The following is a 19279-nucleotide window of genomic DNA, read 5'->3' as shown; positions in this document are numbered from 1 at the left end:
GACTAAACCAGGACTAAACCAGGACTAAACCAAGACTAAACCAGGACTAAACCAGGACTAAACCTGGTGAATCAGTGTTTCAGTTTTGTGCAGTTAAAACCCTAAAAAAATATTTAAATCCAGACTCAAACGGTTCAGTCGACCTGTGCATGTGAAGGTTTTTATTCTGTTTTTTATTCTGCCTCTTCTGTTTTAATCTTAATTTTATGATGATTATTTGTGATTATTTATGAGTTGATTTGTGTGATTTTAATGTCTTTCTTATTCTGTAAAGCACTTTGAATTACAGACAAACTCGCCTTGAACCAAAATTCGTGCACTTTTGTTCATATTCACAAATATATTTAAGGCGGCGTCAGAGCCTCTTAACATAATACTCGCTAAATCCACGCTGCTTTTAAAACCTTGAATTTCCTCAGAATAACGACCTTTACTGTGAAAAAAAAGAACACACGGCATTTCCTGTCAACTTAGCGCTGCATGTACGAAAACTTCACACGTGGGATTTAGACGAGGCGGAGCTGAGAGTGGGTCCTGCCTCAGCCTCCCTTCCCCCCATCCCGCTGTGTCTGAAAGCACAGAGCCCCCACACCGTCCGCGGAGCTTTTTCACCCCCTGACGAGAGCGAGACAGAGCGGAGAGCGGAGAGGGGAAGGGGCGAGGGCGGCGAGGGGGGCGAGGGGGCAAGCGGGCGCCTTTCACATCCACATCCGAGGCCTGGGACAGTGGGGTGCGTGCCGGGATGGCGTGGAGAGAACAGTATAGAAAAAGTATAGTCCTGTTTGGGTTTTTTTTTTTTACGCGCAGAAGGAGGAACGGGGAAGGCGGGGCCTGTTTTGCTTTGGGAATTAGCGTTCAAGGCCAGAGTGTGGTCTGTGTTGCACCAGCCGAGACGAAACGGCGTGTAATTTATAGGCAACGCTGATTTCATCTCACCTGAGCGTGTGTGGAGGTGTGAGTGCAAGGATATGTGCAGCTCTACTCTCACCTGACACTAATTCAGCTAATTCTGTTTAGCGTTATTGTTCTCTTTGTTTGCTTTGTTTGCTTTGGGTCTAGGTCTAGGTTTGGGCTGCGTCAGAGCCATCTAAGACCTCTGGAGTCTCATTTAGACAGATACACAGCACTACTTCAGCTAATTCTCCGTTTAGCTTTATTGTTCGCTTTGTTTGCTTTGGGTCTAGGTCTAGGTTTGGGCTGTGTCAGAGCCATCTCAGACGTCTGGAATCTCTCATTTTAGACAGATACACAGCACTACTCTCACCTGATACTAATTCAGATAATTCTCCTTTTAGCTTTATTGTTCTTTTTGTTCTTTTGGTTATCTTTGGGTCTAGGTCTGGGCTGCATCAGAGCCATCTAACACGTCTGGAGTCTCTCATTTTAGACAGATACACAGCACTAGTCTCGCCTGACACTAATTCAGCTAATTATCCTTTTAGATTTATTGTTCTCTTAGTTTGCTTTGTTTGCTTTGGGTCTAGGTCTAGGTTTGGGCTGTGTCAGAGCCATCTAACACGTCTGGAGTCTCTCATTTTAGACAGATACACATTACTACTCTCGCCTGACACTAATTCAGATAATTCTCCTTTTAGCTTTATTGTTCTCTTTGTTTGCTTTGGGTCTAGGTCTAGGTTTGCGCTGTATCAGAGCCATCTAACCCATCTTGGCTCTCTCATTTTAGACAGATACGCAAAAAAAAACTAGGCTAAACTATTTTTCCGACTGCATATCTACCTGCCAATTTGAAAAATATCAAGTTTGCAACTCGGGAGTGGAAGTTAGGCTAACCAGCGCGCACCTCTGGGATGGAGTGTGCAGATAAATCTTGTTGGACCTCGTTAATAGCCTTGCAGCGCATTGTGAGAAAGTCCCCGCAGCTAAGTTCCATCATTTTGCAGCACTATATTAATGCGCAGTACTTAAGCAGAAGGAACTTTGCGAGTCGGAGTTGCATGGATTATACGGAGAGAGGAGGGCAGAATATTTTAGCCTAATTGCACTGTCTAAACACGCCAACAATGGAATCTAAAAATCCCCCTGTAACTAAATACGTGAAATAATTGCTGTGGTGGAACAAAAGTAGTAAAGTACGTAAAGTAAAGGCTATGTTTTACTTTTACTTCACTACATTTGAGAGCAGTATCTGTACTTTCTACCCCACTACATTTTGAAAAGTAAAGCATTTTGTTTGTTATTGTTTGAGATCTGCTGAAAAGCCTGAGGGGTTTATTTTTAACATGTTCATAATTTAAGCAAAAGTTAAATTTATAAAGAAAAACAGCTAAAAAACACACGACTGATTCGGTTGTTTCTGTTGAACAAAATCACGACATTTGAAGTTTTATACGACCTCAAAATCTGCGCGAAACACTTTTTAAAACGGGTAATTTAATATTTTTACTTTTTTATTATGATTTATTTATTTTGCTCCAGGATCTGTTCTTTTACTTAAGTAACAAAATTGAATACTTGTACCAGAGTAATTGTTACCTGTTGTATAAACCGTGCAGTACCTGAGATGAACCCCACCCAAAACCCATAGTTGCCAGAAAATGCTACCACTACGATCATTTTTGAATATTTCGTCTGTATTTTTTACTGAATTCTATTAATCTCTGACACTTGTGAATCATTCTGTTATAATTTGCACATTTTAAATCACAATATTCACCTAAAACGAGTTAATAAAAGCAACAAATCCGGTGACTTCCGCGTTAGAAAACTGCGGTGTCCAATGCCGATAAACGTGAAGCAGATATTTTTAAATTTGTACCAAAATGACTTCGCGACGCTGCAGAATCCTACGAGTATCACCGATTAAGAAAGTAAAACTGAAGAATGAAGTGGGCGTGTCACAGGTGGAGGTGAAAACGGGGATTTATCGGCAAAATGGCGTCTTGAAAATAGTCGATTGAAGCTTAAACTCAAACATGAATCACTCCGAAAACAACTTTAGACGCCTGATGAGGAAAAAACAACTACAACATGGTTAAAATCTCTGAAAAGTTTGCAGAATAGTCGGATTTATAAAAGCACGGCGCAGTCACAGAACCTTTACCGTGACTTAAATCCACGTCTATGAATAAAAAACATGAAAAAAAAAACGTTAAAGCGGCAAAATAACGAGAACACGGCGTGGAAATGTGATCTTTTGTAACGTTATATAACTTGAACTTACAGCGTCTGGGTCGTCTGGGCGGGTCCGGCGGTGTCTCTGCGTGTGGACAGAACACGTGTCACCTCTTTCTCTCCGTCTATCTCTCCGTTCTTTCATACCCACTCGTTTTAATGTGTTAATTCCATGACAAAATACGTGCCGCTAAAATGTGCCAGGAGTGACGGGGAGCGCGGTTACATGGAAGGGGCCTCTCTGGGTGTTATCTCAACCAGAGCAAGCTGTTAGCCGCTCTTTGCCAAGCCGTTTGTCTGTGCTGCGGAGGGTGGATGGAGCTGACGGAAGTGACACAGCGTGGAGTTAGGGATGAGGCATGGAAATGTTACATGTATTTTCTTTTTTTTGTGTAAACAAACCGGAGCTTAAAGGGTTTCACATTACGCTATGTTCTATGATTTATGTTTTAAAGCAGTTTTCTCGTCACAAACAGAACTAGAGTTGTGTTTTTTTGCTTCATTCGCACAAACACTGCATATTTAGGCCGAGTTCTTCTCTCAAAACACTCCGTTCCACCTTGTGATGTCATCGAGTGGCAATACAGGAAGTGCTTGTCTATGTTTTACGGTAATATGTGGCGGTAAATGTGTGTATTTTTGAGCGATTAAAAATGTGTAATCGAACACAAGAAAGGTCAGTTTGATCTGATTCTGCAGAAAGTGTCGGGCTAAGCAGTAACATCTCCGTGGGAACGTAGCAGCAAAGTTACGCAGTGCAGCTTTAAAGGGCCTGTATTACGCTATTTTCTGATCTACAGTTTGTTCTAATGTCGTTTCCTCGTCACAAATAGACCTGGAGTTGTGTTTTGCTTCATTCGCACATGTTTAACACGCAAAAAGCCCTACATATTTAGGCTGAGTTCTTCTCGCAAAACACTCCATTCCACCTTGTGATGTCATCGAGTGGCAATACAGGAAGCGCTTGACTATGTTTTACGGTAATATGTGGCGGTAAATGTGTGTATTTTTGAGCGATTAAAAATGTGTAATCGAACGCAAGAGAGGTTAGTTTGATCTGATTTTGTAGAAAGTGTTGGGCAAAGGAGTAACGCAGCAGCAAAGTTACGCAATGCAGCTTTAAAAAGTCCATTTTACGCTATTTTCTGATCTACAGTTTGTTCTAATATCGTTTCCTCGTCATAAACAGACCTGGAGTTGTGTTTTTTTGCTTCATTCACACATGTTTAACACTTAGGCTGAGTTCTTCTCTCAAAACACTCTGTTCCACCTTGTGATGTCATCATGTGGTGATACAGGAAGTGCTCTACTGTGTTTTTAAACTCCACACACCTTCATTTCTAGAATCATTTGGATAATTTCAGCTCTGGAATTGCCAATCTCTGCTCAGTAGCCACGTTGTCCGACCCACTGACCCATAAGTTGGCGGTGCAATTCCAGCTCCTACAGATGAACGCTGACGGTGTGTACTTGAGCAAGACACTTCCTCTTAATGTCTGCGTACACTGGTGTATGAATGCGTGTGTGAATTGGTGATGTAAAGCAGTTTGAGTGTCTTGAAGGTGGAAAAAATGCTATATAAAAATGTGATTGTTTACAGTTCGAAGGAGCTGTTAACTTGAAAACTACCACTTCATGACATCACAAGGTTGACTTAGAGCTCACAAGAGTCCATTTTGCGTAATTCAGGACTTTGAAGACACATGGCGAGCGCGGTTACTTAATAAAACGTTTGTATTTAGCAGACGACGGTTTGTGAAACGGTGACATTCGCCGGAGGGAACACGAGCGCCTCACTGGTTGTAGACAGCAGTAGTTAATTTTTACTGGAACTGGTAAAATTTTACATTCTTGTCGTTGGTAAACTGACAAAACTGTGCAAACATAAACAGCAAATCCTTCAGCATCAGGACAGCACTTAAAGCTCCACCGCGTAACTTTTCGGCCAAAAACTAGACCCAAAATAAAAACGTTTATTTTCATTTTTATTGCCTTATGTTGCTTCGCCTCTAAAACCGATGGCCAGAAGATGATCGATCTCAGTGGGGAATGTTTCAAAGTATGGCTTTTAACTATTTCCATGGAAACAGCTCTACCTTACAAGTGACAACAGCACGGTGGCTGAACGGTTAGCACGCTCACCTCACAGCGAGAAGGTTCCTGGTTTGGTTTCAGGGCATTTCTGTGTAGAGTTTGTGCGTTTCTTACCCAATCAACCAAAAAACGTGCACCGCAGGTAAAACTGTCTATGGTAGAACCTCAAACCCAACTCTGACGGGTTACACCAGCAGCCCTGAAGGACGGGTCAAATGCAGAGGACACATTTCTCGACGAGGACATTAAAGCGCCCATATTACACTATGTTCTGATCTATGTAATAATGTCATTTCCTCATCACAAACAGACCTGGAGTTGTGTTTTGTTTCATTCACACATGTTTAACGCTCAAACCCTGCAGATTTTGGCTAAGTTCTTCTCTCAAAACACTCTGTTCCACCCTGTGATGTCATCAAGTAGCAAAACAGGAAGTGCTCCGCTGTGTTTTTAAACTCCACACACTTTCACTAGAATCACTCGGATCATTTCAGCCCTGGAATTGCCACTTATCTCTACTGAACTGAAGGTTAAAGGAGCTGTTAACTTGAAAACTACCACTTCATGACATCACAAGGTGGAACAGAGCGTTTTGAGCTTTGCAGATGTAGACAGACTAATAATAAAGTGTTACTCAAACATGTGGGAATGAAATAAAGCACAACTCCAGGTCTGTTTTTGAGGAGGAAACGCCATTATAACATGACTTAAAGCTCACAAGATTCAATTTTGCGTAATATAGGACCTTAACATTACACGGTGTAGCTTTATGAGAAACAAAACAAAACATCTGGTTGACTGGATAGTGTTTAATGCATGACCCGGTTATAACCCAAGGCGCGCCGTCTATTATAGATGGTAATAAATGTTAAAACATGTGTATGAATAAGTTATGGACGCACCGTAAATAGACAAACTGGCATTTCTTTAGCAGATTCTAATGATCATGTGACTAAAACGGTCAAAAACACCTGCATCAGAACTTTAGAACAACTACACCTTAATCAGCCTTAATAAAACATGAACAAAGGCTTAATTCATAATGAACAAATCATTTATTAAGGCTAATTAAAGTGTCTTTATTATAAAATGCTACCAAAATATGATTTAAAGGGGCCATATTATGCTGTTTTCTGATCTATGTTATAATGTTGTTTCCTCATCACAAACAGTGTTCTTCGCTCAAACAGAAAACACTCTGTTCCACCTTGTGATGTCATCAAGTGCTAAAACAGGAAGTGCTCCAATGTGTTTTTAAACCGCGAACACCTTCATTTCTAGAATCATTTGGATAATTTCAGATCTGGAATTGACAATCTTTACTGAACAAAAGGTAAAAGGTTGACGTTAACTTGAAAACTACCACTTGATGACATCACAAGGTGGAACGGAGCATTTTAAACTTTGGAGATGTAACGGACTAACAGTAAAGGGTTACTCAAATATGTGTGAATGAAACAAAACACAACTCTAGGTCTGTTTTTGAGGAGGAAACAACATTTTAACATGACTTAAACCTCACAAGAGTCAATTTTGCGTAATATCGGACGTTTAAAATCCTCCGCTGTCAGTGACGTAGTAGCGGACCTCGCCGTAATCCCACTCAAACATGAACGTCATACAGTTTATCAATTATTCAGTGTCTATACCTGCTGCTTTTATTCTCCTAACGAATCCGCATGAAAGTCCACACTGAAAAAAAACACTCTTTAAACACTCGTCTCACTGCTGGAAAAACTCCACTCTACCTCGGCCATTTTAACTTTCGCAAACTTGATATTAAAGAATTGATGAGCTGAAATTGCAAACATTTGGCTTGATGTAATCCAAGTGGCGTAGTCTTGAAATCTGGTGCAAGATTTTTAAACTCGAATCCCTTTTAAACCTGCATGCATATTTAATCCGCACTTGTTAGCAAACGGGGAAAATGCTCTACTTGTGGCAACGTAATAAACCAAAAAAAACTGTCTAAATATGAGTTTGTGTGTAATATTGTGTATCAGATGGGAATTAAAACAATGGAGGCTGGGTAAGACTGGTGAAATTAATTAGCTAAGCATTAATACTAGGTAAGCCAGCAGAGTTTAGGGCTAATCGCCAAAGAGCACACACGATTAGCAAGGCTTATAGAGTTAGAAGCTGCGCGCCGGATACGTTCTCATTCTGTTAGCATGGAAACAAATCAGGTAGGTGCACACTTCACAACATAGACGTTAACATTTATTTAAAACAAAAACACGACACGATGTATACTTTTGTGTAGTTCCCTGACATTGTGATAGTTTTCCTCTGATTTCACAAAGAAGATTTACTTTTTTACAGCAATAATCATCAAATTTAGTTTATATTCCTTAGCAATTTTATGTGTTTACCTGCCAGGCCAGTAGGGGCACTGTTACGGCATTGAACGATGGGTTTTAAACAGAAAAACTTGGGGCAAAGGTCAAACTAATGAACAAAACGCTCCAATTTCTTTTATCATTTCCATTATAACTGCGTGGAATACTAGATACTACACTGTCGCAGTAAAAAGCCAGGCCTGTGTGTAGCTCGCGACTCCATCTAGTGGCATGAATTATTAAAACAAGATTTAACTTCCTCGAAATGTGTATATTTGTCATGTTATGAATAAATAAACAGCCCTATTTACAGTCGTCATCCCTAAAGCCGCGACACGCTACAGGATCATCTGCCCGATTTAGGATCCGGTTCGCTCGGGATTACAAGACTATTTTTTACTTATAAACTTGTGAATTATGAATCTTTACTACGTTTAGATGCTCACTGAAAATTTGAACGTTATCTGATTTGCGGCGTAATCAGATTATCGAAATGTGAATGAGTAATCAGATTTCTTTCGGATAGTCGCAAAGACATAAATGAGTCGTTATACAGTATATTGAATGCTAAATATTACTGGAGTCACTTTAAATCGGATTGAAATATTGGGTTTTCTGATTTTTTTTAATGAGTTTTACCATTTCTTCCAGCTCATTTTGCTTTTAAAAGTAAATAATCCTGTATTTTTTTTACCTAAATGTGATATTAAAAGTTGGCGTTGGTGCATTCTGCGGCAAATGAGTGAACGTGAAGCACTTACTTGATGTAGTACGGCACATTATTGGGGGAAACGCCTTGCTCGAATGGACTTTCCACTGAAGCTGCGGAGACACAAAGCGAAACACGGGTCACACCAATGTCCACACGCTAATAAACCTTTAGCAAACACTTTAACAGCTTATAATATCTAACCGGAGGGCATCTATTCAGCCGCTGTCACTAAAACGTGTGTGCAGCACTCTGAAAAAACAAAACGTAGTCTAAAGTTTCCTCAAAGTAATATACACCATAATGAAAAACTGCAAAAACATGAGAAATATTGCTAATTATCTTCACTTATTATGCCCACAAGAGCTGGCACACCAAGCTGTAAAACAAAGGCCGTTTCTGGGGAATTGTCCGCACAGTTGGAATGTGACTTGGACCAATCAGAGCGCGGGACGGGGAGAACGCGCTGTATAAGCCTTATTGTGCCTCACGGGTGAAATTTGCAGCACTCAAAAACAAAGCAATGCATCATGGGACAGCTGCCAGTATGCATGCTGAGTGTATTAACATAGCCATATGCAAACTATCTGCCATTTTGGCTTTCAGTATTATCCAAACGCCGTGGAGAACAGTAGGAGGTGTTAGGGGCTGTAAAATAGACGACCTATGGAGTCTATAGATGGTTTTTGTAGTAAAGGAAATGACTATTGTCCATATGCTCTTTATTTTTCACTGATAATATGTGAAGGACTCTCAAATATGTTCTTAAAACCTTAAAAAACCCTATTCTGCAAAATCAACTTTAGAGATTTTAACCATGTTCTAGTTGTTTTCTTCTCATTGAGCCTCTTAAGTTGTTGTATTTGGAGTGATTCATGTTTGTTCTTTAATCGCTTATTTTTAAGACGCCATTTTGCCAATAAATCCACGTTTTCACCTCCACCTGTGACACGCCCACGGTGACGTCCGCACTTTCTTCTCCAGTTTTATTTTCTTAATCGTTGATACTCGTAGGATTCGGCAGCGTCGCGTCGTCATTTTGGTACAAATGAAAAAAAAAAAATCCACAGCTTGCTAGTGTGTTGTGCATCTGTCCATAGGGGGCGCTGACAGCTACACGACTCTTTGTTGTGATGATGTTTACGGCGACGTCAGCTTCTATTGGACGCCACAGTTTTCTTACGCAGACGTCAGTGGATTTATTTCTTTTAGTAAGTCATTTTAGATGAATATTGTGATTTAAAATGTGTAAATTATCACAGAATGATCCACAAATGTCAGAGATGAGAACCATAGAGACACAAGCACAATATGTCTGATTTAAGTGAACTTACAATTACTTTTAATTATTTTAGTAAGTAGAAGTAAAATAGTTGGATTTTTTGCTACTACTAACTGTACTGCAAATGCCACTGTTACTACTACTACTAATACAGAGCAGCTGTATTAGTAGTAATAGTAGTACTACTCCTACTACTACTACTACTAATAACACAGATGTTACTACTACTACTACTACTAACTATTAATATGTTACTAGTAATACAGCTACTACCCCTACTAACACCACCACTAACACTACTACTACCACTACACTGCTACCACTACTATTACTTCCACCACCACCACTACCAGTAGTAGCAGGGGTGCTACTACTACAACCACTACCACCACTAATACTAATACTAATACACAGCTGCTACTACTACTACCACTAATACTACTACCATCACTACTACTACCACTACCACTAATACTACCCTCACTACTACTACCACTACTAATACTAATAGCGCTGATACTACTACTACACTACTACCACCACTACTACTAACACTTCCACCACTACCAGTTGTAGTACAGCTCCTACTACTACCACCACTACCACTAATACTAATACAGCTGCTACTACTACTACCACTTCCACTACTACCACCACTACTATCACTCCTACTACTTACTAGTAACATGTTACTACAAATCCAGCTGCTCCCAGTAAAATGCCCAGTTCTGAGTCTGTAGATTATTGTTGTCCTGACACTTAACCACACCCTTCATGTACTTTGCTAATGAACGTTCGTTGGTATACAGGGAGCTGGGACGACCTCGTGCTGCTGCGTCGACCACGTTTGACCACGTTTGACCACGTTTGACCACGTTTGACCACGTTTGACCACGTTTGACCACGTTTGACCACGTTTGACCACGTTTGACCACGTTTGACCACGTCTGATCCTTTGTTCCCGGTGTCACTTCCACCTCATCATTTACATCGTGACACATGGGACAATCAGAGGAGAGTTTCTCAATGGAAATTTATTGAAATGCCACTCATATAATCAAGAGAGAAGGTTTCGTTTGTACTTCTCTGCCGCGTACACGATCGTCTGTGTGAGGTCATACTCCGAGCGAACCATATTTACCATACTTGGGAATAAAGCTTTTTTTTTTTTTAAATCATCTGCTTCCATTTAGCCTTCTTCCATCTTCTCTTTCTTCTAAAACGCTCAGCTAGCTCCAAAAGCATCTACTATTGTTGCTAAACGGTAAATGGTCAGGTTTTTGTGTAGCGCTTCTCCACTTTCAAGGCTCAAAACGCTTTATATCAACGAACCACTCACTCATTCACGCACACATCCACACACCAGTGCACACAGACACTAAGGGCGAAGTGGGTTAAGTGTCTTGCCCAAGGACACAACGACTGTGTTCACCTGTGGGAGCTGGAATCAGTGGATCTGACCTCTCTACCAATGACGTTTACGAACCGCTAACCTTCGGATAAATGGACAAAAAGCTCTACCAACTGAGCCACTGTCGCTCTAGTGAAATTCTAGATTAATTTTAAATGTTTAATTGGCAGATTTCACTTCTATTGAGGCAGGAGACGTTTATTTACCATCAGAACAAGACATGAACCGTCAGGACATTGTGGTACTGTTGTCCATTCCAGCCTGAATAAATGCAAGAAAGGTGCGTACTGTGGAACATTCCAGGTAAGAAGTAAATAGAAACAGATGGAACATTGCATAGTGCAGCTTTAAATCAGCTCTATCGTGCTTGTGTCGCTCTATAGTTATAATCTCTGACACTCGTGGATCATTACGTTTTAATTTACACGTTTTAAATCACAATATTCATCTAAAACGACTCAATAAATGAAACAAATCCACTGACTTCCGTGTTAGAAAACCGCGGCGTCCAATGTGAGCTGACGTCGCCGTAAACCAAAATGACGACGCAACGCTGCCAAATCCTACGAGTATCACTGATTAAGAAGATAAAACTCGAGAACGAAGTCAAAGTGTGTGTGTGTCACAGGTGGAGGTGAAAACGGGAGTTGAGCGGCAAAATGGCATTTTGAAAATAAGCGATTAAACATGAATCACTCCAAATACAACTTCAGGTGAGTGTACGGTGAGAAGAAACACCTAAAACATGGATAAAAGTTCTGAAAAGTCAATTTTGCAGAACAGGTTTGCTTCAAGTCTGGCTATGATTCTATTGTAGGGAGTATTATACTGTACCTTTGTTGACGTGGGCTGATATAACAAGGAAGTTGCTGCACAAAGAAGCAATTTCCCCATTTATTTTCAAATCCTGTCATGTTTTTAATAACATATAATCAACGTTCTTTCAAAATAAATCTTGTGGCAAACCTCGGTCGTGTACGTTTAGCCTAAACATTAGCATAAACGCATTGATCCGTTTTAACACACTCCCACTCGCTTATCTACGGCTGTTATTCAGATTAGCTCCGTGACCCGAGAGCGCCCCTTTATTGGATAAAATAAACCAATATGGCGGCGTTGTCTCAGCTCTTCGTCTTATCGGAGCATCTCGTCGTCGACTGTTAGCGTCTCGGGCGTTAGCGTGCGGACTTACCCATGTACTCCTTGTGCGCGTCGGTCAGCTCCTGCAAGTGTTCACTGATGGATACCTGAATAAGACGGCAAGATTAGTTCAGTGTTTTATATTAAATGTTTAAATATATATAAGAGGATTAGTAAGTGACAAATGGTGAGGTGAAACAAAAGCGAAGGGCGTGCGTGGTTATTTTTGACTGTAAAACATGCATATGGCTCAGTGGTTGCTACGGTAACATGACAAAAACTACAATACTATCAAATATTCTGCTATGAATGTATTGGAGAATTCAGTTAAACTCATAATTTTGAAAGAATTGTATGAGTGGATGCCATTTTAAAGCAGTACTGTGTCACTTTTCTAGTAGAAAGTCTTAAGATGTTATTGTTTTGCTTGATATGTTACGCTTTTCTGCTTTCAAGACCCCCAAAAGCACTTTACATCAACGAACCACCATCATGTAAACAAGAAACTATAAAAACTACAACTCCAGGGAATTAAATAGGGACACAAATGCAGTCAGGACGAACCAGATCTGTGGAGAGGCGCCCCCCGCTCACAGTAAGAATGCATGTTTTTCAAGTTTTTCTTTGCTTTTTTTTAGAATTATAAGCCTGTATGACTGAATAAATGCAACATGGATGCTGCACTGTGGAACATTCCCAGTATAGAATTCACACTTAAACAGAAAAAAACAGGTGGTGGACCCTCCAACAACAAAGTTACATAGTGCAGCTTTAAGTTTAATTTCAAAACAGTGGCACGAATATGTGAAATTTAACTGGAAAATTGATTCACCAATAGGGTTTGTGCACAACAGCGCCCTCTACCTCACTGTTACCGCCGCTACTTCCTGTTCAACTGTATCTGTTTTTGCAGAGTTATGCTAAAATTTATAAATCTTTAAAGTTGAGGCAGTGGACAGGGAGCTGTTAGGGGTCAGGGGTCAGAGGTCAGAGGTCAGAGGTTAGGGGTTAGAATCAGACAGTGGATGCGTGTGGACGTCACTGAAAACATGTTAAAAACGACACAAATAAAATGAAAACTTAACCAGAGGACACTACCGCATTTAGAAAGAGACAAGTTTGCGTCTCAATGCTAACGCTAATGCTAATTTTGAGTCATAACAACCACCACAAACTGAAAAAAATAATTGCGTAGTCTTTATTTGAATTAATTTGAATGCTAATAGGTTGTTTAGTTTGTGTTTTACGAGTTTAATAAACACGTTGAGCTAGCTAGCGTGCTACCGTGCACAGAGCGTATTGTAAAGATGTGTTAGACGCGCTATAATCCTACTTTTATATGGTTATTCCAATGTAAATATACAAAATAAACAGCTAAATGCATGATTTGTCCCACTTTACAACGAACGTGCCCGGCCTCGATAGATCCTTTTCTACATAAACTCGCGTTGCAGTTGTAGTCCCCGCCCACCCCTGACAGAAGATCGATACATCGTGGGAGTCGAGCAAAGCTAAGACGGCAGATGGTTGCACAAATTGAGATTAATCACGGAATTTACAGAGTGACAGTGAACTAACCAGAAGGCTTTCACATTACTATACAATAAAGACTTTTTCATAATCTAATAACAATGAAGCCAAACACAACACGCTGTCAGGAAGCAATTATTCCAAAGCCACAAGAGAACTCAACACCAGCGCCGTCCTGGGGTAATAAATGGCTTTAGAATACGACGGGGTGAGTACTCAGGAGGCCGCGTGCGTCACGGGGAACGGTAGGATATGGAAAAAACAGGCGAAAAACGACAAGAAACGAGCAGATGGGTGGAGGGGGGGGGGCGGCGAAGGGAGGGAGGGAGGGAAGGGGGAGGGAGGGTGGACGAGAGACAAGTGCGTTGTGGGTAATTGAATTTGTAGTGGGGGAATTAGCCAGGACGGAATGAGCTGTCTGAAGAGATGGAGAGGGGCGCTACTGTCAAATCAGCACATCTACAGTCTACTAATTCTAACACCTCTGTACAAGCCTACAAACGACTTAAAGACACACTATGTAGCTTTTTTTTGTGTGGAGAGTGCGCCCGTGCGTCTTCTTGTCACCATGGAAACGCTGCCATTCATTGTATTTGAAGGTAGTACATCTTCCAAAACGTTCAATCAACTACGGGTGTTTTTTTATCGCTCAAAAATGCATTGTAAACACGCGTTCTTACAATAAGCGTCGCCGCCTCTCCGCAGATCTGACCTGTAGCTTCAACTGGTGACGTCATCTGCTGGTCCCCGCGGAAATAGAAACGTTTAATGCCATCCGGAGTTGCTGACGTCACCCGTAGTCAAATGAAGCTCACCGAGGCTAGCAGTTATAGCGGCGAATTTGGAGCCGAGTTTCGTATTAAGGAAGTCCGACCGCGCGTATCATAGCAACCAAAGAGCCAATCAGGAGCGAGGTCGTTGAAGGTAACACCCCTTTCTACCCGCGCCGCTGGTTTAGCAGGGATCGGCCACTTCGCAACGCTGTCAATCAAACCTGTTGCTAACGCTAGCGGGAGCAACCTCGGGGGAAAGAAGGCGTCTGATTCGTCTGTTTTTACGGTTCGTATTTTGAGTTACGCACAAAATGGGGGAATAAAAGCGCCAGGATCATATCGAACGGGTAAATACGAACATTTTAAGACCATAATGACGAGTCTGGCAGCAGCTATGTCCATTTATATATACAGTCTATGATTTGGCGCGCACTTTTTACACAAGACTGCAATTATAAAGCAGCGGAAAGACGGTATTGTTTTAAGGTGGTATTTCAAAGCTGCCATTGAAATCGATAGAGGGATGAGTGATGGAGGGTAATTTGGGCCGCCTTAATGTTCCTTATGAATGGGCCTAATGTGTCCCCTGAGATCTGATGGAGCACTTGGAGACAGTTAATACATCACCGCTGAAGTCTGAATGGATCTGGCTTGTGTTTTACTGGAAAGAGAGTGAGACTGAAGGAGTGAAATAGGCCTCCAGTAGAGCAAAGTACATAGGGACGCACCGATCCAGCTTTTTCAGGTCCAATTCCGATACCGATGTGTGGATAGCCAATATTAACCGATACCAGAGTAGGGGCGGAAAATAGCAGTTATTTCCTTAACCCTTTAAGGACTGAGTACATTATAGACCATTATACCTCGCCTAGACTTTTTTTTTTCTTTTTTTAGCCATAAAAATCACATTAAATGAAGTATCAGCCTGTACTTTTGCCCTTTTTCACACAACTACCTCTATTTTACACATCCATCCTTATTTTTCCATTGATGCATCAAATTAGTGTGTAATACCAGTTTAAGTAGAAGAAAAATATAAAACCAAATGTACTTTTGAGTAACTTTTATGCAAGCAAACTATGAAAAAACTATCTGGCCAGCTCAGAAAAAGTTTAAATTACATATCTGAACAATAATCAACATTTATACAAAAGATTATGCAGATTGTAGTTAGAGTTAGGTTTTACAGCTCTTCCTATAAAACAAAAATGTCAGGCGTTTTTGCAGCTAAGACATTGATTTTGCCATAGGTCATATATTTTGGAATGTTTACTAAAGAATATCTGACGTTCTGCAGCTTCTGAGTTTGTAATCTTTTGTAAAATAAGTAAAATATTTAAAGAGCCTCGTGTCTCTGCTTTGAGACGCCGTTTGAATTTACATGAAGCACAGTTGGTTGCGGAGTTACGGTGATGGAAAGTCCACAACCGAGAGTCTATCGGCGGCGACAGCAACCGACGCTATAGAGTTAAAACGCAGAGATTTAACAGTGTTATGCAGGGGCAGTGCCAGAGATTTTTGGTTTAAGGGGAAAAGGAGGCACTAAAGTCTTCAAGTTGTACCGTATTTTCCAGAGTATAAGTCGCACCTGAGTATAAGTCGCACCTGAGTATAAGTCGCACCTGAGTATAAGTCGCACCTGCCAAAAAATGCAAAATAATAATTAAAAAAACCCAGCATATTTCACATATAAATTGCATCTGAGTATAAGTCGCACCTCCAGCCAAACTATGAAAAAAGTGTGAATTATAGTCTGGAAAATATGGTAATAGAAAAAAACTGGATTATAAAAAGGTAAAGGAATAAAAGTCTAAAACAAAAGAAACTAAACTGAGAAAACAAAATTAACAGGTTTAAAAGATAACAAGTTTAGTGTCTCAATAAACTAGTTAGATCTAGGTCAGGTGTGTCCAAACTTTTCTCATTAAGGGACAAATATAAAAACACAAACAAAGCTGAGGGACAATTGAGGGCCATAGACTGGTCGCGAATACAGTGAATACTTCAAATCTGCGATATTATTACAAGTTAAACTGAACCACAAGACTTTTATTCACGCTTACATCATCAATGGGACTCACTAAATATTTGATATGGGCTTGTTAAAGTAGATTTTCAGAAATGCGCAGAAAAAAAGTACTGTTCAAGGTAAAATGGGCCAACAAAAATTGGTCAGAGTGCCGCATTTGGCCCACGAGCCACAGTTTGGGCTGGTCTAGGACTATTAAAAATGAGTGAAAAAAATAAGGGACACATAACGATAACAAAACAGGAAAGTCTCAATATAAACACAAGCCGCATAAACCTACAAACAGAACCGAAAATAACAACCGACAAAAAAAAAAACAGAACTAAACACACAACGTTAGACACAGAGTGAGTAACTAAATGAGACACAGACAAAATGGCAGCCCCGAGGTGGTGTGTGTGTCGACTCTCAGGTGGGACGTGGGATTGGCCAGACGGGAAAACAATCCTCCAATCCACAAAGAGCGTCACGCAAACCAGGATTCAATGAGGAAAAGGACAGATTCAAACACACACTTAACATAACAGACAGATACAAATGAAAGAACTTAAGGCTCGGGGCTGCAGCAGCGGGCGCTCTCCTGACATGTTAATTTAGAGTCTGTTAACAATGGAGCACCCCCCTCCCCCCCCCCGTACCACGTCTGCGCCGCTGTTTTAAACCGGTTTAAATGTAATTAACGTAGTCTCATTGTGAATACCGTAAATTTGAACCATTTGAGTATTTTTTTCGTTAAGATTGGATGGGTTTTTTAAAGTGTGGTAAAATCTTTTGGGGGAGCTACGGAGGAGAATTGTCCATTTTAAGGAAAGTTAGACCCCCCTCGAGCCCCCTCAAGCCCCCCCCGCTGGCACCGCCCCTGGTTTTATGTAACTGTTACTTAAAATTCACATCACAACTGAACAGCTTTGTATAAATAAAACACAAAAACATGATTAACAGAAACGTTCCAGGCCAAAATCAGCCTATAAATCGTCTTATTACGTCCAGTTAAACACCCATCGTGGATATCGACTTAACCGATACTATAGAACCGATACCAAATCCCGCTAATTTTTCAGTTTCGGCGCTGATTTTCCATCGCAGTAGAAAACCCGTCTTTACTGAAGTCCACAAGGGAGATGTCTACGGCCGTCCAAAGCCATCTGCTTCTCCTTTAAGACCAACTTTAGTACTTTTTAGAGAGGAATAATCACGTTGAGAGACTACAAACTAGGCATATAAAACTTAACAACTTAATTAAAAGAGTTTCATTATTATTTGCAAAGGAAAGTCTCTTAAGTAGAGATGATTAGAGATTGTAGACTCCACTCAAACAATATGACCAGTTAGTTTCAAAAGCAACTCACTTGGGGATCCAGTTTGATCTGCGGGAAAGTTTTGAACTCGCTGTGTTGTGTTATTAAAGATATATCAAGCGAAAGTAAAAGTACTCGAGTAAAAGTGCATTTGGGGACTCACTACTACGAAAAGATGAGAGTCTAGATTCAGCATCAAACTGGATTAATGCAATAAATCAGAGAAAACATCAAAACATGTGCAGATTTTGTTGGTATTCCCAAATATTGAAGCAAAAATTAGAAATACTATCATATACAGTACATATTTATACGCACAGAGGGAAGAGTAACCAATATTTTTACTCAAGTACTCAAGGATATTGTACGAGTAACTGTACGGCACTAGAAAACTACTCCAAGAATCACAACACCTTAAAAGTTACGAGTACTACCCACTTCCAACTGATTTTAACGCCAGGTTTGAGCCGGACTGAGCCGTAACAACTAGCTACTTTTGACCTGTTTATATAAATGGATGTCGCTAACCTGCTAGCTGCCACGCTACAAACAGGAAGTGATCTTAAAATGTTCGTATTAACCCGCTCTACATGATCCTGCTGTTTTTATTTCGCTTTTGTGTCCGTAAATCAAGATATGAACATTAATAACGGACAAATCAGACGACTTGTTTCCCCGAGGTCGCTCTCTCTAGCCTTAGCAACAGGTTTGATTGACAGCGTTGCTAAGCGCCCGCTCCCTGCTAAACCAGCGGTGCAGACGGGCAGTGAAGGGGCGGAAATTACTTGGGGAACTGCTGACTAGTGTCCCGCTCTCTCTTTTTGCATTAACGCTTTGTAAAAAATAGCAAATTATTGTAAAACGTATTTATATATCAGAATGTATAGTATCCGCACAGTTCATCATAATGACACAGTTATTGAATTTATGATTAGGGATCGTTACAACCGCCAAAATCCGATCCAAATTCGCCGCTATAACTGCTAGCCTCATTTTGGATGACGTCACGCTCACTCAGTCCACTCAGCGTTTGACCCACTGAACCGTTTTCGTTTAATCACTGGACTTATCTGTAAAAAACCCCATATCCCAGACGTTATCGTGTGAAAAATGCTTGTTTCCAGTGGCGAGTACATTTATCAAACGCTCTGATTAGATTTGCCTTTCTAATCTGATCCATTATTCACACCGAGAAGCTAAAGGGGTCACGACTGCAGATTGGCACCAGTTCTCACGCGATTCCGATGACGCTACGCAAAATTCCAATGCTTTTTTTTTTTCTCCCAGGACTTTCCAGGAATGAAATAAATCAATTTTGTACTGGACGAACTTTGAAATGATGATATGAAATAATGAAACTAATGTGCTAACTTTAACACTTGAGCATTACCTTGCGATGGGCCTCGCTCACTCCGTTCCTGCCGGAGTTGTTTTTGCCTGTATCCACGGAAACCTAATTAGGAGTTGTACAAATGAGAGGAGTGCGATTGTTGAGGAGGAATTTATTGTAATTAACTGGGAGTGCACTGTGCCACCGAGGAG

The 19279-nt window shown here is 40.7% G+C and overlaps 1 protein-coding gene across 15 annotated transcripts in view; it reads right to left on the bottom strand.

The window, feature by feature from the left end:
- Positions 1-19279, bottom strand: part of dmd (dystrophin) — a 500656-nt gene that overhangs the window by 82689 nt on the left and 398688 nt on the right. For 8 of the 15 annotated variants that reach the window (XM_055226238.1, XM_055226248.1, XM_055226250.1 and 5 more), the window contains 3 exons: positions 12160-12214; positions 8327-8387; positions 3182-3217 (listed from right to left, as the gene is read on the bottom strand). In XM_055226238.1, coding sequence (XP_055082213.1) covers positions 3182-3217; positions 8327-8387; positions 12160-12214 — 152 coding nt within the window. Of the gene's footprint in view, positions 1-3181; positions 3218-8326; positions 8403-12159; positions 12215-19127; positions 19191-19279 lie in introns of all 15 variants that reach the window. The other 7 variants (XM_055226243.1, XM_055226279.1, XM_033981768.2 and 4 more) reach the window with 2 other exon arrangements.

Source organism: Periophthalmus magnuspinnatus, chromosome 2 (assembly GCF_009829125.3).
Source record: "Periophthalmus magnuspinnatus isolate fPerMag1 chromosome 2, fPerMag1.2.pri, whole genome shotgun sequence".
Lineage (NCBI taxonomy): Eukaryota > Metazoa > Chordata > Actinopteri > Gobiiformes > Gobiidae > Periophthalmus > Periophthalmus magnuspinnatus.
Note: the sequence above shows the minus strand (reverse complement) of the source record. Positions and strands in the feature narration are given on the sequence as shown.